A 25055-nucleotide genomic window follows, 5' to 3' on the forward strand; every position below is an offset into this window, starting at 1 on the left:
TTTGTGGGTTTTCAGCTGACTTCAATGGCAAACTACTATTCTCATCGATGGGCACAGTACAATCTAGGTCAACAACCTATTGTCCTTTGTATCCTCCCTTGTGAACTTGATGTTGCTGTCCACTGAGGTAATGTGCTCATTGATACCCTCCATTTTTTCGGTTTTGATTCACACCTGGGAAGGGGTCAGGAAGTCACGGCAAACAGGTCCAGTTCTCTACCTGAGGGGCGGGGCCATCCTGTTGTCCTTTTTATTTCCCTAAAGTTCAACATGGATCCTTCTTCATCAGCTCCTCTGGTCTCATTGTTGATAAGAAGGAAAACCGTCATCAAGAACCGAAACCAATCAAGTTACCTTCAACTTCAGCACTGAATCGTTACGATGACCTGTGACTGTGACAGACTTTTTAAATGAATGTTTGTTTTCTCTCCCTCAGTGTGTAGACATGTCTGCTTCCAGCAACCTGAGGTCTGAAGATCAGTTCCTGTGCTCCATCTGTCTGGATGTCTTCACTAATCCAGTCAGTACACCATGTGGACACAACTTCTGTCAGAGCTGCATCACTCAGCACTGGGATGTTAGTGACAGGTCTCAGTGTCCAATGTGTAAAGAGGTTTTCTACACTAGACCTCAGATGAAGATCAACACTCTGTTCTCTGAGGTTGTTGCTCAGTTCAGACGTGAAGCTCAACAGAAAACCAGCAGCAGCAGCTCAGAGCAACAAGTTTCCAAACCAGGAGAAGTTCCCTGTGACGTCTGCACTGGAACCAAACTGAAGGCCCTGAAGTCCTGCCTGGTGTGTCTGGCCTCCTACTGTGAGACTCACCTGGAGCCTCATCTGACAGTGTCTCGTCTGAGGAGACATCAGCTGATGGAGCCTGTGGAGAACCTGGAGGACAGGATGTGTAGGAAGCACGATAAACCTCTGGAGCTGTTCTGTCAGACCGACCAGACATGTGTCTGCATGCTCTGCTCTGTTTTAGACCACAAGACTCATGAGTTTGTTCCTCTGAGAGAAGAATATGAAGGAAAGAAGGCAGAGCTGCAGAAGACAGAGGCTGAAACTCAGCAGATGATCCAGAAGAGACGACTGAAGATTGAGGAGATGAAACAGTCGGTGAAGATCAGTAAAGCTGCTGCAGACAGAGAGAAAGCAGAAGGTGTTGAGGTCTTCACTGCTCTGAAGGAGTCTGTTGACAGAGGCCTGAAGCAGCTCATCAAGGAGATCGAAGAGAAACAGAAAAGCTCAGAGAAACAGGCTGAAGACTTCATCACAGAGCTGGAACAGGAAATCTCTGAGCTGGAGAAGAGAAGCACTGAGGTGGAGCAGCTCTCACTCTCTGAAGACCACCTCCACCTCCTCCAAAGCTTCCCATCCCTGAAAGCTGCTCCACCCACCAAGGACTGGACACAGGTCAGAGTCCGTCCTCCATCATATGAGGGGACTGTGGTGAGAGCTGTGTCTCAGCTGGAGGAGACGCTCAGTGGACAGATGAAGGAGGTGAAGGAGGCTGAGATGAAGATGATCCAGCAGTTTGCAGTGGATGTGACTCTGGATCCTGATACAGCACATCCTGATCTCATCCTGTCTGATGATGGAAAACAAGTTCACCATGGTGATGTGAAGAAGAAACTCCCAAAGAACCCAGAGAGATTTGATAAAGGTGTCTGTGTCTTAGGAAAACAGAGTTTCTCTTCAGGCAGATTTTACTTTGAGGTTCAGGTTAAAGGAAAAACTGAGTGGACAGTGGGAGTGGCCAGAGAGTCGATTGACAGGAAGGGAAGCATCAAACTGAGTCATCAGTATGGTTACTGGACGATATGGTTGAGAAATGGAAATGAGTATGCAGCTAATGATGACCCCCCAGTCCGTCTCAATCTGAGGTCTGATCCTGAGAAGGTGGGGGTGTTTGTGGATTATGAGGAGGGTCTGGTCTCCTTTTATGACGTAGATGCTGCAGCTCTCATCTACTCCTTCACTGGCCGCTGCTTCACTGACAAACTACACCCATACTTCAGTCCTTATCTTAATGATGGAGGTAAAAACTCTGCCCCTCTGATCATCTGTCCTGTCAATCAAACTGTTCAGATCAAAAAATCTAGTTCTTTAGAGAAACTGATGAATTTTTAATTCAGTATTACTTCTCACTAACCCTATATTTTATTCCTCATGATGAAGAGAACAGCCAATTATATTAAACCATGAGAGACTAATGCTAAAGATTTCAAAAATAATTCCCCAGATAACTTCTTATAATGAAATATGCAATGGGACAAAGTTAGCCACATATTTTCCTATGAAAATTGGAGAAAAGTTAATTTATATGATGTCATACAGTGAATATCATCCAAAAGTAGAGCACATGTTTATAAAAGTTTTTTGTATTGCAAATAGTTCCATTCTTCTTGTCTCACACAGAGCTATTGAGTTTTATTACCACTGTTAACCTGCACATTGACTCAAAGCATAATGTTCTACAGTAAACAAAACTCCAGCTGTTCTCTGAGAAATATTACTAAATAACTAGCTAAATCATGCTATCATATTATTGTAAGACAATGTATATTTTAGGAAAACTTTTCTTATTGAGACAAAAATCAAAAGGTAATGAGTGAAATTTAATGTATGTTTAATATGTTGCAACCGTCCTTTATCCGTTTTGCAACTGTCCCCACGTTTGGGGTCAGTTGCAACATCTGGATTCTTCCATTCAAATTAATATTGTCATTGATGTGTCATATGTAACCATCCTTAAAGGGACATTGTGTAACTTCTATAACTTGGTAACGGGGGCGTAGCCTGACTCTCGCCAGACCCTTGTAGTTCCGCAAAGCTACGCTGAGCTCCACACAAGGGTCTGGGACTGCTCCATAGGCGATTCATTTCAGAAGGCGGGGCCTTGTAAAAAAATCTTGTATGTGATTGGATAAACCACTTGTCCGTTATCTTGAATGACGTGCTACTTCAGCCACTCACTGCGAGCCGCCATTGTTGTTTGACTCAAACAGTCGCTTCAGCGCTACGTCACACCTCAAAGTCCCGCCCGGCGATCCTGATTGGTTCATTATTTTTTGCTCCGGGGAAGAAGTTTGCATTGGCCTCGAGTCCAGACCCTTGTGTGAAGCTGAGCGTAGCGCCTCTGGTGGAGCTTTGCGGAACTACAAGGGTCTGGCGAGAGCCAGGCTAACGGGGGCGGGACTAGATCAGCTTTTGCTTCTCACACTTTCCCTTTCGGCCATGTGTATTGTATTATTTGAACTAAGACAATGTGTGATGATGATGATTTAATTGACATGCCCGAAATAAAAATTAAAAAAAAACTGTGGTAACACTTTATTTTAAGGGGTCCTTGTTCCTGTGTATCTACCTAATTAATTACAGTGTAATTACCTATGTAACCGTAATAACATGTACTTACATAGTGTATTTTGGTGTACTTACAGGTCCTTGTTACTTGTAATAAGAAATGCCAAAGTGGCCTCTCTCTTTGCACAAGCATTTCTTATTACAAGTGTAACAAGGACCTGTAAGTACACGGAAATACACTATGTATTTACAATGTAAGTACATGTTATTACGGTTACATAGGTTATTACAAAGGGGCTGGATGGTGTTAAAAGCACTTGAGAAATCCAGAAAAAGGATCCTCACTGAGCCACTTCCCTTATCCAGGTGGGAATAGGTGCGATGTAGAAGATAGAGGATGGCATCCTCCACACCAACAGCTGTCCGATAGGCAAACTGTAAGGGGTCCTGGGCATGCTGCACTTGGGGCCTGAGGAGATTGAGGAGGAGCCGTTCCAGTGTTTTAATCAGCTGTGAAGTGAGTGCTACTGGTCTGTAATCGTTCAGCTCGAAAGAATGGACGTAGCACCGTGACATCACCCATTGGTTTGGGGGAGTCTGTTTTGTGCCGCTACTACGGGGATTTGAACTGCGCCATCTTGGATTTTAGGTGGAGTCTACTTTCCATATTTGGAGAGGTGCGGTGGTTAGCCGGCTGAGAACCCGCCCACTGAACTCGGAGCAACCAATTAATGGCCGGTAAACTGTCTGTGAACCTGTCACTCAACGTAATTTGAAGCCTTAACACTAAAACGGTTGTGGTACAAACACAGTGTTGACGGAGGTGGAAACTATCGGTAGAGACCACAAAAATAAAATGTACCAGGCTGTATGTTTTTTTTAAGCTGTAATGTTGGCTATTTTAACATGGGGCTCAATGGAGAGTTGCTCCCTTCTGGAGCCAGCCCCCAGAGGCCGGATGGGGAACTGCAGCTTTTTGAACGCGGAAGTGGTCTTTACTTCCCCCCTTGATTCACACCCGCAAAATCACACAAAGGAGAAAAAAAAGTAATAAACACACATCGACACTTGTGCTATAGCGCTAACGAGCTACTAATGAGCGACTCTAACAGCACTAGTAGCGTGGACACTACTAGGAGAGGACGCCGGAGCCGTGACACAGTGCATCTACAGCCGATCCGCCGGTTACCGGCTCCACGGCCGTGCCGGCCGGGGCAGAGCCGCTAACGATTCCCATCCAGGCAGCTAGAGTGCCTAGCAGCCGTTAGCGGCAGCAGAGAAGCTAGAGCCTAGTAGCAGTTAGCGGCAGCAGAGCAGCTAGAGCGCCTAGCAGCCGTTAGCCGCAGCAGAGCAGCTAGAGCGCCTAGCAGCCGTTAGCCACAGCAGAGCCGTTAGCCGCAGCAGAGCAGCTAGAGCGCCTAGCAGGCGTTAGCCGCAGCAGAGCCGTTAGCCGCAGCAGAGCAGCTAGAGCGCCTAGCAGCCGTTAGCCACAGCAGAGCCGTTAGCCGCAGCAGAGCAGCTAGAGCGCCTAGCAGGCGTTAGCCGCAGCAGAGCCGTTAGCCGCAGCAGAGCAGCTAGAGCGACTAGCAGCCGTTAGCGGCAGCAGAGCAGCTAGAGCGCCTAGCAGCCGTTAGCCGCAGCAGAGCAGCTAGAGCGCCTAGCAGCCGTTAGACGCAGCAGAGCAGCTAGAGTGCCTAGCAGCCGTTAGCCGCAGCAGAGCAGCTAGAGCGCCTAGCAGCCGTTAGACGCAGCAGAGCAGCTAGAGTGCCTAGCAGCCGTTAGCCGCAGCAGAGCAGCTAGAGTGCCTAGCAGCCGTTAGACGCAGCAGAGCAGCTAGAGTGCCTAGCAGCCGTTAGACGCAGCAGAGCAGCTAGAGCGCCTAGCAGCCGTTAGACGCAGCAGAGCAGCTAGAGTGCCTAGCAGCCGTTAGACGCAGCAGAGCAGCTAGAGCGCCTAGCAGCCGTTAGCCGCAGGCAGCAGCCGGTGTCACTCTTACATTTTTACTACAAAATACACCAAATTGAAATATTTTGACTAAAATGTCAAGAGTTGGACCAGAATCAATCGACAACACTACTTCATACCCAAATATATTTGTTTTCAGCAGAAAAAAAGTGGTTTAGGGGTTTGGGGGGGGGGCTATCATGCTGGCTATCATGGATGATGCCAGTCACCCTCTACACACTGTCATCAGCTCACAGAGAAGCCGGTTCAGTGGAAGGCTGCTTCTCCCCAGAACCAAGACAAACAGACTAAAGGACTCTTTTGTCCCCCGAGCAATCAAGCTCTATAACTCTGCACTGGGGGGAAGGGGGAGGGGTGGTGGGGAAAACATTTAGGAAAATTTAGATTAAGATTGATGTGTATTTATTACTGTTGTTCTAGCCCTGACTGCACTTTATATTTTATATTTTTTATATTTACTTTTATATTCTATATCTATCTGTGCCTTTTTAATGTATGATCGGTGCTGTGCTGCTGCTGGAACCTCAATTTCCCTGAGGGTAACCTCCAAAGGGATCAATAAAGTACTATCTATCTATCTATCTATCTATCTATCTAGTTGCTCTTTAAATAAAATAAAATAAAATAAAATTGAAATTGAAATGTTTAATCTAAAAAAGTTTGGTGAGCTTAGTCCAAATAGTCTCTGAGTAACTGAGAAAAATGTAAAAAAGTGTTGCAACCGTCCCCAGTCTCTCCTATGGTGTAAATGTGGGGTCTAAAGGAAGACAAACTGGTTTTCCAGCACCTCTAACAGAGTTATTATGATACCAGAGAACGACTGCATCAACAGGAACACCATTAGGTACACATGTTGGAAGGAATTCAGTGTAATTTATCAGATTTCTATTATCACTGAGTAGCTGGGAACTAAAATGATGTTATTACCAGGAGATTCTTTGTAGCAACTTCACTCTAAACACTAAACTAACAGAAGGCAACGCAACATGTCTGTATTTCAAAATAAAAGCACTTGTATTAGCTACTTTACCCTAAGTGTCAAAGGAATATCAACAACAGCAGCAGGTTTATTCTCTTTAACTGTGTTTAACTGAGCTGTAGTTTCAGAGTGCAGAGCTCTGGTTTATTATTTAGGCTATAATAATTTATTAATTTTCCGTCCAGACTCCTCTCCTGCAGAACCAGTGGGTTTTATTATCTATTATCTATCAATAATCAATCAATAATCAGTCTTTCTTACCTTATCTGAGATGAGATGAGGAGAATCTGCAGCTTGTTGATCGATCTGATCCACGCTCTTGTTCGGTCTGAGGTCAGTTTGTCTACAGACGCGTCGCCATAGCAACCACTTCCGCTCCACAGCTCGTTTTAATCACCGTGACATCCCAGCACCGCCCCGCCCGCCCCGCCGGGCTGCGCCGCTACAGGCCGTTTTTTTTTTTTTTTTTTTCAATAAATCTTTATTGACAGAAATATATTCAAACAATTGAACAACAGCCAGGGGGGAAGGCTATTAAATAAATACAGAGAATAAAGAGCACAAATCAGATGTTTTCATAGCTTTCTTATGGTGATTCTTATGTGAGAAGTGCTATATAAATACAATTTTACTTACTTACTTACTTATTATTATTTATTTATTTTTTTCCCCCTTTATTAGTAAGGCAAGGCATCTTTATTTATATAGCGCATTTCATACCAAGGCAACTCAATGTGCTTTACATAAAGACAAAACATTAAAAAAAAAGAAGCATAAAACAGAATAAAAAACAAACAAAACACTGAAACAGAGTTAAAAGCAAGAGCAAATGAAAGTAAAATAAAGTAAAATAGATAAAGTTTTAAGTTCTCAGCTATAGGAAGAATCGCCTTGTTGTTTACAACTACTTCCGGGTAGAAAACCAGCATTCGAACAATAGTGACGGACAAGAGTTTCGCTATATAGCCTATATCTACTTTTTCATGTCACTATATCACCATTTAGACTAATCTGATGTTTGTAAAGTTTATAAAACCAATGATTGGACAAACATTACTATTTACGTGTGCACATTTTTGTAATTAGTCATGGTTATCATAGATTAGCCGGGCTAACGGTTAGCTACCTGTTTAACTTTAATAACTCAGTGACTCAATAAACGCTCCATGAAAAAACATTTTCTCCAGCGGATATCTGAGTTCCAACATGACTGAGCTAACTGGAGTAGTTTCATGTCGTGTCCCACAACGGGAGGGTTTTAACAGCTGACGTCCTGCTGTTAGCTTAGCTACCGCCGTTAGCTTAGCTACCGTTAGCTTAGCTACCGTTAGCTGTCCCTGTCAGCTGAGCCACTGATGCTTTCTACACACCGTGATTCCCCCCAAACTGAATAAATACAACACATAGCAACACAAAACACACACACAGAAATAGTAATGTTTCTTCCATAATTTCAGATTTGTGATAGGGCGTGAAAAATATGATATATAGCTAAACTCTCGTTCGTTACTATTGATCTCATTCAAATTACGTGCTGGTTTTCTACCCGGAAGTAGAATGTAAACAACAAGGCGATTCGGTCTACAAACAAAACACTAGAAATAGAGTTAAAACAAGAGCAAATAAAAGTAAAAGAAAAAAAATAGATAAAGTTTTAAGTTCTCAGCTATAAGCACGTGAAAAGAGAAATGTTTTTAACCTGGATTTAAAAGTGCTGACAGTTGGGGCTGATCTCAGTTCTGCTGGTAGTTTGTTCCACTTGTAGTAGGCTATTACAAATCTTACGAGCAGAAGAAATTTCAATACAAAATACATTTTGAAACTGAGCTAAACATGTCAGCGTTACAATAAAGGTTTAACACAGTAACAGAAGGAATAGGAAAGCCATGAAATAAAAAAAGATATATATATAAAATATAATTAAGGTAAAAATAAAATAAATACTTAATACAAAGAAGGTAAATGAAATTTACAAACAGAAAATTAGGATCATAAATACATCCTCACATTTAGTTTTCTGGGGTCTGATGAAGGGACAGATCAAATAAATGTTGATATAAACGTTGTGCATTTTTGGACTTAATCTTTTCAAGTGAGTCACAGAAAATAGAGAGCTCTTTTAAGAAAATAGAAAACAGTGGGGTAACATTAAGAAATGTACATTTATGAAGTAAGTATTTTGCCAATATTATGAGGTTATTTAAGAGAAATTCCAACTTTGAGTCTTTTAAAAAGATGTTCTTGTGTTTCAATTTCATTTTTACAAAATGTACATTCATTTAAATCAATATTAAATCTAAGGTGCATTAGTTGTCTAGATGGGTATATCTCATTTATTGTTTTAAAATGCACTTATTTTGCTTTCGGTGGAATAGAACATTTAAAAAAAAGTTACATCTGATTTTTTTGACAGTAGAAGGGTCAGTACAACAGCTTTCCAGCATGAATTTTCTTTTTAAAGGTGAGGGAAAACATTCATTAGATAGTATGAATCTTAGAAAGCGATTTTTTTTAAAACTATACATAGCTTTCTTATTATTCGAGTCACAGATACTTTGCATGTACTGTTCCGTTTCCCTTTGGGATGGCACAAAACAGGGTTCAGAGTGACTAAAATGTGATATTTCCCTAATATTATTATCAGGTTTATGACATACAGTTCTTTCTGTTTCTCCTCTTTTGACATCGTGGACACCAAAAAGTACATTATTGTTCCAATCTAAAGAAAAATCTGAGTTAATCGTCAATGTGATGTAACGCAGTAGCTACTTCTGTCCAGTAGGTGGCAGTAGAGTTACAGTTACAAAACAGGTGCATCACAGTTTCAGGCTCAGACTCACACATAGGCTATAATAAATCTTTATTACATTTTAATAAATAATGTTTGGCAGGGTAATATCTATGAATTAGTTTGTAAGACACTTCTCTCACTTTATTTGTAATGAGGTATTTGTATGGAAGGTTCCATATATGCAGAGGTGTATAAAGTACTTGAAAAAAACAACTACCGGTAAGTAAAAGTAGAAATACCATAACTGAACTGAAAATGACTTTGGTATAAAAGTAAAAGTCGCCCATAAGAAAATTACTTGAGTAAAAGTCTTAGAGTAGCTCACATTAAATGTACTAAAGTATCAAAAGTATCTTGTGAAAAAATATACTCAAGTATCAAAAGTACAAGTACAAGTACAAAGTATTTAGCATAAAAAGAAGCAAAACAACCACCCGGGCATTTAATTAAACATTCTATTCTATTTAGAATAAATAATATTAGAAATAGAATAGAATAGAATAGAATAGAATAGAGAATACTTTATTCAAATTAGTCCAGTAGCTCACACCATGGCTCACACATGACACAAAAAAGAAAGAAAGATGAACACAAAAAACATTTTAACAAGTGTTATATAACACGATTGCAGCAGGAACAAATGATCTCTTAAATCTTTCAGTTCTGCAGGTCAGGGAGATGAGTAAATATATTATATTATATTGTATTATATTATGTTATATTATATTATATTATATTATATTATATTATATATATTTTTTTTTTATGTTTTTTTTTTTTATTCAAAACTTTGTTTCACAATACAAAAACAGTTTTTCATGGTAAAATGCAATTAATAAAGCACATTTATATTATACGCCAGGGGGAATTTATAAGTTTACAATTTTTTTTTCAAGTTTTCACATATATTGATAGTCTTAATCGCTTTCTGGTTGTTTGAAAATTTGAAATATATTCTTCTATATATGGGTCAATGACAAATAAAGCTTCTAAAAAGGTATTTTTTAAAAGTACTTTCAGGATAGATGTAATGCATATTTTTGAGTCCAGAACAATGTGTTTGAACAAGTCTCATTTATTGAACAACTTTTCTAACCGTTTCAACTAATTTTTTAACAGTATTTTTAACTTCACGGCAAAAAAAATGTCAGGTGGCGCAACCAAATATTTATAAAAATATATATACACATTCCTAATCTTTATTTTAAGGTTATTTCTTTGGTATCTATCCCTTAGGGTGTCTACAAATACATTCTTATTTTATCATTGTGGTTTTTTTTGTTTTTTACAATAATTTAAGATTTTTGCATTCTGTAGGTCAGGTTTTAAGTATCGTTAACAGCCAATTTTACATTTAAAGACAGGAAAATAATAACACAAATACATAAATTCATATATTCAGTATAATAACTACACACATTACATATAGAAACCATTTGGTTAATTTAACCTATCATTTTTTGGTTTAAATTGGTTGCACCACCTGACGAAAATTGGTTGTACCACCTGACAACATTGGTTATGACATGAAATATGCTAAAAAACATGCATTTTCATTTCAAATAGTAACATGTGTTTAGTAATCATCAGTCTCTATTTAAAGGGATAGTTCACCCTAGAATGATATTTCGCTCATTATCTACTCACCCTCATGTTGACTAAGGGCTGGAAGAATTATCAGAGTCCACCGTCCCTTCTCTGAGTTACAGGGGGTCTTGGCGTAGCAGTGCATGTCCATATAACGGTTGCAAAGGGACACCAGAGCTCTTCGTAAAAAAACACACACAAAAAAACATCCAAATACCTCCATGATGCTCGTATGTAATGTCCGTCTTGTGCTGAAGCCCCAAATTGCGTAATTGTCCCGAAAAAAATTAAATAAGTCTATATTTTAAGCTTGTTTGTAGCGGAAGCTTCTCGAAGCTCCTATTCCTGGTCCGTCCAAATCTTGCGTGATTTGCGCCGGCGTCAGTGCGGTTACTGCGAATCACGCGAGATTTGGACGGACCAGGAAGAGGAGCTTCGAGAAGCTTCCGCTACAAACAAGCTTAAAATATAGACTTATTTAATTTTTTTCGGGACAATTACGCAATTTGGGGCTTCAGCACAAGACGGACATTACATACGAGCATCATGGAGGTATTTGGATGTTTTTTTGTGTGTGTTTTTTTACGAAGAGCTCCGGTGTCCCTTTGCAACCGTTGCATTGAAATGCACTGCTACGCCAAGACCCCCTGTAACTCAGAGAAGGGACGGTGGACTCTGATAATTCTTCCAGCCCTTAGTCAACATGAGGGTGAGTAGATAATGAGCGAAATATCATTCTAGGGTGAACTATCCCTTTAAGTTAAATAAAGACTTAAGGGGATATGTTATGGAAATATCACTTTTTGAAGGCTCTTTAACATATTTTGGGGTGTTTGTTTTGCCTTCCGGCCCCCAAAATGCGAGAATTGACAAAAAAATATCTGTAATTTGAAATCTATGTGGTTTTACAAACTGTTTCCTCAGTTGTTGGATAGTGATGTAACTAGATTCAAATTTGCATAACCCCACCCCTACCAAGTACCAGTAGAAGGGGTGGGGCAAGCAGTGGTTAATTTGCATTTAAAGGGGCAGACACTGAAACCAGCAGTTCTGAACAGGGCTGTTTTGAGATTTTTCTTTAGTTGATAGTGGCATCTAAAATGTACAAATTATCATGTAAAATGTTTTAAAGTGTGTATTATCTTTACATTTAAAAATAGTAAACATTTTAGAAGTTTCATGGATAATCTTAGAACTTTAAATAGCATTATAGTGACATTCCTTGCAGTTGTACCACCTGACTATTTGGTTGCACCACCTGACTATTTTCAACTAATCTCAAATTAAACAGACTTCTGTTTGGATGCTAGCATTAGCTTCTACCCTTATCATAAAGCTCAAACAGACCACCTTTTTAGAAAATAAAGAGTTTTATGATAAAATAACATTTTTCTAGTTTTACATTGGTTGTACCACCTGACATGGAAAGCGTAACAGCCTACATATGAGTTGAAAGTAGTTATTTTTATCAGTATTTGACAGAGATCTACAAACCTTTTAGCTTAGTCCCAAGGGTCTCTTGGGGTCCTATGGCTGAAGCAACATGCTCTTTACAACTATTGTCTCTTCACTTCAAAATAAAAGTCCAATGTTTATGGTTGCACCACCCTGACATTTCGGAAATGTAAATTGCTGGACGGAAGTTTTGCAGTTATTTAAAAAACTTTAAAACTATTGATATTAGAAAAAAACACATTATCCAAAAGACATCAAACATAAAATAATGCCAGAGTATTTTATTTTGAATTTATAATTATTAAAATACCATTTTTAATAGTTTTCTTAGTCTGCTCACTTGCTCGGACAGTTGCACCACCTGACATTTTATGGGTTTGAGAGGCCAAAAACATAAAATAATATAATTATTTGAATTTACAGAAAAATGTATGAAAATAAATAGGTTTTATAGAATAAAGTGATAGATGTCATGAATAGATTTATTTTAATTCTTTTTTTAAATAATGGACTCGGACACAAAAATATGCATGTCATGTCATTGACCGTCCGTCAGTGAGCAGCAGGTTTTTTAATCAGGCAGTCTCCAGAGGACTCTGAGCTGTCAGGACCTCCGGCTGACGTCATCACGTCACGACGTCAGCACCAGCTAACCAGGCTAACAGCTAGCAGGCTAGCAGCTAACAGGCTAGCAGGTAGCTAACTGAAGAACCGGAGGAGAAGAAACCGGACAGACAGTCTCTCTCCATCATGGCGGAGGTGAAGGTGAAGAAGGAGACCAACCTGTTGGACCCAGCGGAGGTGGAGAACAGGTGAGGAGGCAGCAGCGGCAGCAGCAGCGGCGGGGCTCGAACCGGGGGCCGCTGCTGTTTACACAACACACTGTGAGCCACACTGAGCCACACGGAGCACAGAGCACATGCTGCTGTGGAAACACCAGTCTGACTGAAACACTAACAAGCTGAAACACTCAGTTTACAGATTATTATGGGATGTTTCCAGATAATAACAGGCTGAAACACTGTTTATATCAGTTTACAGATTATTATGCTCTTCTTTATCATGTTAACACGTCTTCTTTCAGACCAACAGTAGAAAATACACTTTAGGTTTTTATTTATTTGACTTCATGTCAGTGGTGTAGTGTAATGTTACCTAGCAACCAGTGGTGTAGTGTAATGTGTTGTAGTTTAGTGGGTAAACAGCTGTTTAGGTGGTAAACTGTTCATACTGGAATCACATAGACGCTGCTTCTCTAACTGTTTTATATCAAGGACCTAAAATGTTCAGTGTTGTCGTCTATGTGCCTTAGTGTCTCTCTCCCATGTTGTTAGTCCATGTGTTGTGTGTTTGTCTTCCTTGTCTAATGTTGTTCAATAAAGTTTTCAATCAATCAATCAATCAATCAATCAATCAATCAATCAATCAATCAATCAATCAATCAATCAATCAATCAATCAAAATTGACACAAATTAGACCACAGACCCCCATCGGACAACATGTTGAAGCAAACTCCAGAAATACACAAACACATGCAACCTATGTTTAAATTAGCCGTACATTTTTGAAAGATTATAGAGAAATTTCTGTTTAAAAAAGTGGTACAATTTCTCCAAAAAAGTTGAAACATTTCTAGAAAATGTACACAACATTTTATTCCTAAAAACATGGAGACATTAGGCTAGATGTGTTAGGGCTGGTGACAGTATTTTCTCATTTACAGAGTGATACAAAGAGATATCCACAATCCTCCTCTGGAAAAACTAAAGACTCTAATATGTCAACAAAATAAAACAAAGTAGCTTCATCCATTGTTCAGATTTCTGTTCTGGAAATATATGCAAATTAGCACATATTTAAAGGGACAATGAGGAGTTTTGTAAAAGCGAAGTGTTTTCTCACTACATTTATGAGCCTCCGCACCGTGAGATTCTTTGACCGGCGCAAGACAGACTCATGTTTTCATTCATCAAGAATTAAAGTCAGAGGTTGGAAGACGATCACATACCGTCGTAGTTCCCACCATAAACGGAGATTCGGCGGCGTTATTCTCATGACTCGCCACGAAACCGAAAGTAAAGAAACGCTGGTCGGCTCGCCCAGCATTTCCACCACCACTAATAATAACAAAATAACCATAGAGACAAAACCATAGATTTATCTAAAATGGACCATTAACAAGTGGTAACGTAGATTCATCCACATTAATATCAGACTTTTTATAACCAAATAGAAACTCCTCGTTGTCCCTTTAAATAGATATTGCCTCATTTACATATTTAATTGTCACCTTAAACTAGTCTGAACATGTGACTAATCAGTAGAAGATCTCAGTCACAGTTTAAAGAGTCAAACACACAACGCTTTTATTTTGGAAACAGGAAATGAGTCACAGCTGAGAATGTGAGAATATAAAAGTATGATTATTGATTATTGATTATTGATTATTGATTACTGATGATTGCTGTGTGTTCCCGTCAGGATCAAAGAGCTGTGTCAGCAGTTTCCTCACGGCATCACGGACCAGGTGATCCAGAACGACATGCCTCACCTGGAGCCGGGGCAGAGGGCCACCGCCATCAACAAGCTGCTCTCATTGGTCAGTCCCACGATGATGTCACAGCGTATCAATGAGTCTGATTGGTCGGTGGTATTGATGAGTGATTGGTTTGATCTGTTCCAGGGTCAGTTGGACCTGCTGAGGAACAGCACCGGTCTCCTGTACCGCATGAAGGACGCGCAGACGTCCAGGTGAGAGGAGCGGCGATGATGACTTTTATTCTGAAACTCAGCCAGTGTTTTATTCTGAAAAGCTCCAGGGTTACATTTTATTCTGAAAACTCTGTGTTTTATTTTGAAAACTCTGAGGTTAGGTCTTATTCTGAAAACGCTAGAGTTGAGTTTTATTCTGAAAACTCTGGGGTTGACTTTTATTCTGAAAAATCAAGAGTTGACTTTTATTCTGAAAACTCTGGGGTTGACTTTTATTCTGAAAAATCAAGGGTTGACTTTTATTCTGAAAACTCTGGGTTTTATTTTGAAAACTCTGAGGTTAGGTCTTATTCTGAAAATGCTAGAGTTGAATTTTATTCTGAAAAATCTAGACTTGACTTTTATTCTGAAAAATCAGAATAATATATATTATATATTCTTCAGAATAAAACTCAACTCTAGAGTTTTCAGAATAAAAGTCAACCCCAGAGTTTTCAGAATAAAACTCAACTCTAGATTTTTCAGAATAAAACTCAACTCTAGAGTTTTCAGAATAAAACTCAACTCTTGATTTTTCAGAATAAAACTCAACCCCAGAGTTTTCAGAATAAAACTCAACCCCAGAGTTTTCAGAATAAAACTCAACTCTAGAGTTTTCAGAATAAAACTCAACTCTAGAGTTTTCAGAATAAAACTCAACTCTAGAGTTTTCAGAATAAAAGTCCCTTATGTTCTGTCCTGTGTTGCAGTAAGATGAAGGGCTCAGACAACCAGGAGAAGTTGGTTTATCAGATCATCGAGGACGCGGGAAACAAAGGTAACAACTCAGACGCTGTCGTTGTTGTTGTATTTGTTGTTGTTGCTGTTGTTGTTGACTGTGCGGTTTGTGCGTCGTCAGGGATCTGGAGCAGAGATATCCGCTTCAAGAGCAACCTGCCTCTGACGGAGATCAACAAGATCCTGAAGAACCTGGAGAGCAAGAAGCTCATCAAGGCCGTCAAGTCTGTGGCCGTGAGTCTCCGAGCAGAACCACAACTTTACTTTACTTTACTTTACTTTATGTGTTTATTTAGTCGGGACAGTGCATATTACTGTAATGGACAGTGAGTACTAGAGTACACACAGTAAATACACCGGATTCAGCACTGCTGCTAAATTACATCCGTAGTCCCCAAAACAATACAACTATTAAAGGGATAGTAGCATTTTTTTAAAGTGTGGTTGTATGATCTCCAAATAGCCCCTAAGTACTTTAATTGCAGTAGAAGACTCTCTGCACTCCTCCCGTTAGCAACGCCAGCCCATAATAGCCCTGCCCAGAGATTTACAACATACAGTGTTGTGAATGGACCCAAAGAAACGGCCTATTTTCACGGCCTAAAAGAGGTTTTACCTGAAAAACTGTGTTTTTCCTGCACTTTGAAGGGCTGGAAAAAATTATATTATAGTGAACAATGGAACTATGTTTTTTTTTTCAGGTAAAACCTCTTTTAGGCCGTGAAAATAGGCCGTTTCTTTGGGTCTGTTCACAACACTGTATGTTGTAAATCTCTGGGCAGGGCTATTATGGGCTGGCGTTGCTAACGGGAGGAGTGCAGAGAGTCTTCTACTGCTATTAAAGTACTTAGGGGCTATTTGTAGATCATACAACCACACTTTAAAAAAATGCTACTATCCCTTTAACATAAAAAGTCCATAAAGACGGAGGACCAGTAGATAAAAAGTACATTTACATAGTTACAGGGTTGGACATGATTCTATATATAATCTATAGAGCTGGAATTAACATGATTCATTGAAATATAAAAATATAAATCTATGTAGCTGTGACTGACATGATTTATTGAAAAAAATATAATTCCACATGCTCGGGCTGGATTTACTTTCACCAGACCGAGCATGCTTAGTTACATGACTGCACCCTGACTGATTATTGCACACATACCGGTCATAAACATTCACACATAATAACTACATATGCTAGACTATTGCACTATTGCACCGGCCACAGCCATACAACTGCGCACACAAGAAAGACCTGGATTAAACATGACTACAGGTGCTCACAAGTTGGTTTGTCTAATATCCAGTCTGTAAGTTGTGTTTTAAAGGTCCTGAAAGTCGGACATTCTCTAATATTGAACCAGAAGCAGAAGCATGTTTCTCCTCCTGACGCTTGTGTGTCCCTCTGCAGGCGTCCAAGAAGAAGGTGTACATGCTCTACAACCTGCAGCCCGACCGCTCCGTCACCGGCGGCGCCTGGTACAGCGACCAGGACTTCGAGTCCGAGTTCGTGGAGGTTCTGAACCAGCAGTGCTTCAAGTTCCTGCAGAGCAAGGTCCCAGCAGCTGAACACACACAGAGAAACACAGAGCGGCGTTTCCCTTTACAGCAGGACACCGGAAAGACTAGAATGTGTTTTTATAGAAGAGAAACACACATTTCACACATACAGACTTGTATTATCAGAACAGACACGTCTCCAGTCATATTTACAGGGACAACCAGGAGTTTCTCCATCGGCAGAACGAAAAATTCCGCGACAATAAAAAAGTCTGATATTAATGTGGATGAATCTCCGTTACCACTTGTTAATGGTCCATTTTAGATAAATCTATGGTTTTGTCTCTATGGTTATTTTGTTATTATTAGTGGTGGTGGAAATGCTGGGCGAGCCGACCAGCGTTTCTTTACTTTCGGTTTCGTGGCGAGTCATGAGAATAACGCCGCCGAATCTCCGTTTATGGTGGGAACTACGACGGTATGTGATCGTCTTCCAACCTCTGACTTTAATTCTTGATGAATGAAAACATGAGTCTGTCTTGCACCGGTCAAAGAATTTCACGGTGCGGAGGCTCATAAATGTAGTGTGGAAACACTTCACTTTAACAAAACTCCTCGTTGTCCCTTTAATGTGAGTCAGCAATGACGTTTATGTCATTTCAATTTTCACCGTGTTTCCTGTTTGACCTTTAGCTGTTTTCCCTGCTGCTCTGAGCCGGTCTCCGTTGGTTCTGACCGGTTCGGTACAGTGTCGTGGAAATTTTTAGCTGTTTGCTGTTGATGGTGAATACAGTGGAAACCGCTTATAGTGATCACGGATACAGTAATCAACCGCTTATATAGATCAAAAGGCTTGGGACGTTACATTTCTATACAAATGCTGTTTAAATAATTTGTTTATAGTGATCAAGAAATCCGCTTATAGTGCTCATTTTTGGTATGTAGTAGGAGATCACTTTGCTTTCCAAAACTCCTCGTTGGAAAGCAAAGGTAACGAACCTACTGCTATGCCTATAGGGATTATGGCAATGGGCCAATCTGACTAAATATTGAACTATCCCTTTAATAGAATATTAATATCCCGACCGTGTGCAGGCGGAGGTTGCCCGGGACAGCAAACAGAGTCCGATGGTCCAGAGGAACTCGTCCTTCGCCACCTCGCATGAAGTCTGGAAGTACATCTGTGAGCTGGGCATCAGCAAGGTGACGTCACGCTGCCGCCTCGGGGCCTCGGCCAATCACAGGTGGACGTACTGACTGACCCCTCCCCCCCCCCTCCTCTCCTCCAGGTGGACCTGTCCATGGACGACATCGAGACGATCCTCAACACGCTGATCTACGACGGGAAGGTGGAGATGACGGTGATCGCGGCCAAGGAGGGGACGGTGGGCAGCGTGGACGGACAGATGAAGCTTTACCGCGGCGTCAACGCCATCATCCAGCCCACCGGCCTCGTCAAGACGCCCTGCGGACTCTGCCCGGTAACACACACACACACATCCGTTCACAACCATTATATGGACAAATACTGCTGCGTAGATAATGAGTGGAATTGAATTTTGGGTGAACTATCCCTTTAATAAAACAACATGATAAGAGAATAAAACATACAACATATAGAACACATCACAAACTGGTCTAGTGTTCCTCCTCAGACCAACATTCAACAGAGGAGATGAACCTCATAAAACAGTTAAAGGAATAGTTCACCGAAAAATTAAATTCATTCAGTCATTGTTGACTCCCCCTCATGCTGATGAATACTCTAGATTTTTCAGAATAAAACTCAGCTCTAGAATTTTCAGAATAAAACTCAACCCCAGAGTTTTCAGAATAAAACTCAACTCTAGAGTTTTCAAAATAAAACTCAACCCCAACCCCAGAATAAAAAAGGAAAATCCAAGGCACTCTTCTTCAACAATAAAAAGCCTTTATTTTACAATGGCTATATCAAGTAAAACATTGGAGTGGGTTACAGCCCACGTGTTTCGGCAGAAGCCTTCTTCAGGGTGTGACCCCTTATATAGGATGATTGGAATCACCTGGAAAGGTAAGGGGATCATGGGAACATGGGAGAAGGGGGACATGACCAGTAGATGGCACCACCAATTGTTCAACCATGAAATTCAGAGAAAAAGAAAAAGAGAAACACCAAGTCTCGAACCTACTGCTAAGACTATAGGGATTATGGCAATGGGACAATTTGACACAATGTTGAACTATCCCTTTTAAGTTTTTCTGATGGCGTCCCCTTGTCCTCTCCTCAGGTGTTCGACGACTGTCATGAAGGAGGAGAGATCTCTCCATCAAACTGCATCTACATGTCTGAGTGGCTCGACTTCTGACCGGGTTCGATTCCCAGACTGTTGTTTTTTGTTTGAGGACCAAAAGGACGGTGGAGACGAGTGGACGAGTCCTGTCCCGACCTCTGACCCTTGACCCTTGACCCCTGACCCCGGTGTCAGGGACAACTCAGGGTCGTTGATGAACAGATCGTTCAGACTCAGCTGGTGGTTAAAGACTCAGCAGCAGTAGGACGGACGGACGGACGGACGGACAGAGGGACAGTGAACGCACCACGAGGTGTGTCGGACTACGGAGTCACGTCAGGGTCAAAAAGGGTTTGAGCTCCTGAAGTGATGTTTGATATTTCACCTGTAAACAATGTAAATAAACAAGTTAACACACAAACAAAACCACTCGTGTCGTCAGCCTGTAACACACACACACACACACACACACACACACACACACACACACACTGAAAAAACTCAAATATCTTACCAAGAATTTTTTTATTTTTTTATTTCTAGTCAAAACTAATCACATTCCACTTAAAATAAGACTCATCACATAAAAAGCAGCTTGTTTTTAGACACTTTTTACTTCTTTCAAGCAGATTTTCACTTGAAATAAGTAGAAAAATCTGATAGTGGAGCAAGTTTTTCTTTCTTATTACAAACACAAAAAACTTGCTTTAACTGGCAGATTTTTCTACTTATTTCAAGTGAAAATTAGTTTGAAACAAGTGAAAAGTGTCTAAAAACAAGTACATTTTTATAGTCTACTTGCCAGCCCATAGGGCCCCATTGTGAACCCGGAAATGTTGAGTACCCCAAAGTTTTATGTTAGAAATATGTAGTATGGGTCCCCAGTATTCAGAAACTGCCGGATGCTAACTTATATATATTGGGCAATTAGCATAACTGACATAATTAGCATAACTTAGCATAATTGCCTATATGGGCAATATTTCAACAAAATTGACTTGGCTGATCTGGGCAATATTGGAGTGGTTTTAGGGGTTATTGATGATGCTGAATCCATTTCTGACATTTTCAAAATTCAAAATGGCTGTCTAAACCAGAAGTGACCAGATGAAATCCATCAAAATCGACCCACTGGCGGTTAAAATCTGGTCACTTCCGGTTTAGACAGCCATTTTGAATTTTGAAAATGTCAGAAATGGATTCAGCATCATCAATAACCCCTAAAACCACTCCAATATTGCCCAGATCAGCCAAGTCAACTTTGTTGAAATATTGCCCATATAGGCGATTATGCTAATTTATGCTAATTATGTCAGTTACGCTAATTGCCCAATATATATAAGTTAGCATCCGGCAGTTTCTGAATACTGGGGACCCATACTATCTATTTCTAACATAAAACTTTGGGGTACTCAACATTTCCGGGTACTCATTGTTGGCAAGTAGACTATTAGGTGATGAGTCTTATTTTAAGTGGAAAGAGATTAGTTTTGACTAGAAATTAGACATTTTGTCAAGAAATTAGACAAATATTCTTGGAAAGATTTAGAGTTTTTGCAGTGCACAAACACACATCTGATTGGACGACCACTGTCCAATCACAGAGCAGAGTTATTTTAAACTGATCCATTAACCTCATTGAGGCTCAGAGGTTACCACGGCAACTTGGGGTGGTTGTCATGACGATAGAGGCCCCCCCAGACTGAGGCAGACAGAAACATGGAGAGAGAAAAAGGGTGATTTTCTGCCTCTGTGCTGGTCTCACATTTGGGCTTATTCTGACAAAACGGTAGCTCCTATCAGAAAAAGAAGCAGACCGTGGTCGTCGCAAGGACTTCCTGAACGATTTGATATGATTTTTGTGTTTCTACGGTAAATATTTTGGAAACCTTTGCGAGTTATAAACAGGGGTCCGTTCTGCTTCTCTCAGAAAATCTTTGTATTTGAGTCAATGAGGAGCAGAGGCAGACGTGGCCGCACTTAGAGGCTCACAGTTTAAATTCTATAAGTCTCTCTGCTTTGTTGAGCACATTGTTAGAGAGAGGACAAGTTTGTCTACAACTGTGGAAAAAATCATGCGTGTAGAGTGTAAATTGTGGCTGTGAGCAGCGTGGAATGAGAAACGTTTCAGACAATTTCAGACAACTCCTCCCACTCTAGCTGATGATGTCACGCACTCTGACACGAACATTCCGTGTAAAACACACCCATTATAATCTCAACACTTCTCCAGAAATGATCATGGTCATTGATCAGTGATTGATAAAAAACGATATGACCTATCGAAATGTGGATTAATGCACCAATAGACAAGACTTGTGTCTACATTTTACAGTTTAAATGGAGTCTCGAGGTGAAAGTATGCCGGAGCAGTAAACGTTTGAAAAACTCCAATAATTTGTTCATTTTTTGACTTCCCATTCATCCCCTGAGAATTTTTTTTGCAGTTTTTCACAACATAAGTCACAAAAAAAAAATGTGTGTTGTGTAGAGAAAACACTGATCCTGTTGATTATGATTTGTGAAATTTGCGAATTGAAAAAATTGACACAGACGATGAAAAATAATAAGAAATCCACACCATAACAACAGTGCCTAATGCTCCGTGGCACAAATTAACTTATGTGCATAAATTATGCAAATGAGCCACGCCCCCTGTGGCCACTTTACATATAAACTGTTCATCATGTAGAAACAGAAACACACTGATGAACTTTAATGACTCATTAACCGTCATGGCTGATGAGGTGCTGTGATTGGCTGCTGGTTTGGCTCAGGTGTGTGTGGTTGCTCTCCTGAAGATGCCCCCCTCCCCCCACCCCCCCTTTACAATGTGATGACCACAGGGGGCGCTGTCTGCTGTTTACTGTTTATGTAGTTTTTTTGTCCAGTTTTTTTTTTTACTTATTTAACACTTATGTACATAACAATACTGTTGTGCCAGGGGAAGAGAAATATATAAAAGTATAAATGTACAAAGAGTTTATATAGAAAAATTAAAAAATGCATTGATGTAAAGAAATTCAGATGAATTAAATAAATATAAATCCAAAATAAAATTAGTTTTTAACGCTTTTGGTATTTCAAGTTCATTGGTGTCGGTGCCGTACTGGAAAAGTTCTTTCAAAAAAAGTGTAAAGTTTGGTTTTCTGTCGGTCCATTTTCTTTTGTGTATATGAAATGTATAGAAAGTTGTAGGCTATCTACAAAAAAAAATTAAAATCATTATCCATTTGGTTATTATTATCAAAGTAAAGAAAAATGTCAAAATTTCATGTAAATGTGTTGAATGACCAGTTTTCTTTTCGATACGATACAATACGATACAATAAACTTTATTATCCCGTTCAGGGAAATTTGTCTCGGACACTGTAGCTGCTCCATAAATGCCTTAGTGGCCACAATGACAATAACAAAGCAAACAATAACAAAAACAAAACAATAAACAATGAAATAAGAATTTCGAGGAAGTTTTGCACTGCAAAAACTCAAAATCTTTCCAAGAATATTTATCTTATTTAATGTCAAAATGTCTCATTTCTAGTCAAAACTAAACTCTTTCCACTTAAAATGAGACTCATCACCTAAAAATGAACTTGTTTTTAGATCATTTTCACTTGTTTCAAACTAATTTTCACTTGAAATAAGTAGAAAAATCTGCCAGTGAAAGCAAGTTTTTTGTGTTTGTAATAAGAAAGAAAAACTTGCTCCACTATCAGATTTTTCTACTTATTTCAAGTGAAAATCTGCTTGAAAGAAGTAAAAAGTGTCTAAAAACAAGCTGCTTTTTATGTGATGAGTCTTATTTGAAGTAGAATGAGATTTGTTTTGACTAGAAATGAGACATTTTGATTAGAAATAAGATAAATATTCTTGGGATGATTTTGAGTTTTTGCAGTGAAGAGTCACTGTGATGCGGACTGGGCAGAGTGTGATGAAGGGAGGGAGAGGAGGGGGAGGGAGGAGTAGAGAAGGGAGGAGGCAGTGCGGATTCTTTCCCGTCATTCCCTGCAGCAGCAGCAGCAGCAGCAGCAGCAGCGGATCTCTCTCCTTCTCTCTCTCCACTTCTCTTCTCTCCGTCTGCGCCTCTTCGTGCGTCCACTGGACTCTGCTGCGGTGCTGGTCCTGGTCCTGGTTCTGGTCTGGTTCTTCTGAGCAGGTGAGTCTCTATCTAGTGTTTCTACCCGGTTTCTAGGCTACTGTGTCTCTATTGTTGCTGTGATTGAGGAGGAGGAAGAGGGAGGAGGAGGAGGAGGGAGGAGCAGCAGCGGACTCATGGAGCCAAAGGCGCCGCCGCCGCAAACTTCATTCGCCTCTATCATGTCGGATCGGATGTCGGATCATCCTGGGCCTGAGGCTCCAGGAGGCTCCAGGAGGACCGGGCCAAGCCGCTCTCTGCAGCCGAGCCTCGGTGCACCTCCGCCCGCATGTCCGCTGCTCTGCCCCCGCCCCTCCAGCTCCACCAGCTCCAGCAGCAGCAGCCATTAGTCTGGAGGATGGAGGATAATAACGGTGCGCCATGGCCGTGCAGGCGTGGCCCTGTGTGTGTGTGTGTGTGCGTGTGTGTGTGTGCATGCATGCATATGTGTGTGTGTCTCTCTCTCCCTCTATGTGTGTGTGTGTGTGTTGGGTTAGACAATAAACAGCCAGAGCTTTATTTCTCTCTTCAGCTGCGACGGAGCTTTTTTTATTTTTATTCTAGCGGTAGAATGAGCGGAATGTGACCGAGCAGCAGCAGCTGTGTCCGGCTGTGGAGCAGCAGCAGCTCGGGGGGAAGGCTGGAGAAAGAAAATACTGGAAAACAACAGACAGAGAGAGAGCAGCGGCTGTTATTACGACAGATTTACTGAAATACGTTGTGGAAACATTGCAGGAACGTTTGTCCGACGTTCAGACTCAGATCAGAGGCCCCAAACACAACATCACCCCCCCCTCCTCCTCCTCCTCCTCCTCCTCCCACCGGAAATGTCTGTATCCATGAACCGTTACACCCCACCCTCCTCCTCCCTTCCCAACAACAACAGCAACGCTTTACTATAGGTTAAAGGGATAGTTCAACTGACATTTTAGTGAAATTGTCCCATTGCCATAATAATCCCTATAGTCATAGCAGTAGGTTCGTTACGTTTAATTGTCGGTGCAAGCTATTTTTAGAACGGCGGAGCAGAGCCGTGAGCTGCTCAGAGCTACGCTACGGAGGCTCATTATGGGATTTTTTGGTTTCCCTCATCAAACTCATCAAATACACAATCCAACAACTCCACAACGCTCTGGTGGACAAGTTGTGAGCTGCACATTCACCACACTATGAGATAATAACACAACGTTACCACACAGAGTTGTTGTAGAGGGAAATACAGGCAAAACCGCTGATGTGATCACGTTGCCTTCAGGGACAGTTTTTCATCAACAGTCTCTGTATTTCCCTCTAAAACAACTCTGTCTTAGCCTGACGAGCCAGACTATATCATTAAAATGTCTGGCAACGATGAAGGCTGTCTTTCAAACTCTGCACCAATAGGGTAGCGCTACGACCAATCAGAGCAAAGAGCAGGATGACGTTAGCCTGACAAGCCAATTAAAATGTAAAATGTATGTCGTCATGGCGTTAAGCCGCCCAACGACTCTCTAAACAGATAGAGCGCTGTGATTGGTCAACACAAACGCTGTTGGAGACTCAAAAAGTTCCTATGGCTCGTTTCTAG

The 25055-nt window shown here is 40.7% G+C and overlaps 2 protein-coding genes across 2 annotated transcripts; both read left to right on the forward strand.

Annotated features, from left to right (window-relative positions):
- Nucleotides 1-445: 445 nt before the first annotated feature.
- On the forward strand, nt 446-2131 carry LOC310990697 (E3 ubiquitin-protein ligase TRIM21-like; the record flags this gene model as incomplete). Its single annotated transcript, XM_083978179.1, has 1 exon — nt 446-2131. One exon carries the CDS (start codon nt 446-448, stop codon nt 2129-2131), a length of 1686 nt encoding a protein of 561 aa, XP_083834305.1.
- A 10599-nt stretch (nt 2132-12730) lies between these two features.
- On the forward strand, nt 12731-19758 carry polr3f (polymerase (RNA) III (DNA directed) polypeptide F). Its single transcript, XM_083971086.1, has 9 exons — nt 12731-12896; nt 14567-14684; nt 14769-14836; nt 15547-15614; nt 15696-15808; nt 16992-17135; nt 18176-18283; nt 18370-18561; nt 19348-19758. Exons 1-9 carry the CDS (start codon nt 12835-12837, stop codon nt 19423-19425), a joined length of 951 nt encoding a protein of 316 aa, XP_083827212.1. The 5' UTR covers nt 12731-12834; the 3' UTR covers nt 19426-19758.
- The last annotated feature ends 5297 nt before the right edge of the window (nt 19759-25055 follow it).

The sequence above is a fragment of the Trachurus trachurus genome (assembly GCF_905171665.1).
Source record: "Trachurus trachurus genome assembly, chromosome: 1".
Lineage (NCBI taxonomy): Eukaryota > Metazoa > Chordata > Actinopteri > Carangiformes > Carangidae > Trachurus > Trachurus trachurus.

Excerpts from the sequence above, each read along its gene's own strand:
- polr3f (XM_083971086.1), top strand. The coding sequence starts at position 12,835 with ATGGCGGAGGTGAAGGTGAAGAAGGAGACCAACCTGTTGGACCCAGCG. Across the intron at positions 14,685-14,768 it reads TCAACAAGCTGCTCTCATTG|GGTCAGTTGGACCTGCTGAG; the intron begins GTCAGTCCCACG and ends GATCTGTTCCAG. Across the intron at positions 17,136-18,175 it reads TCAAGTTCCTGCAGAGCAAG|GCGGAGGTTGCCCGGGACAG; the intron begins GTCCCAGCAGCT and ends GACCGTGTGCAG.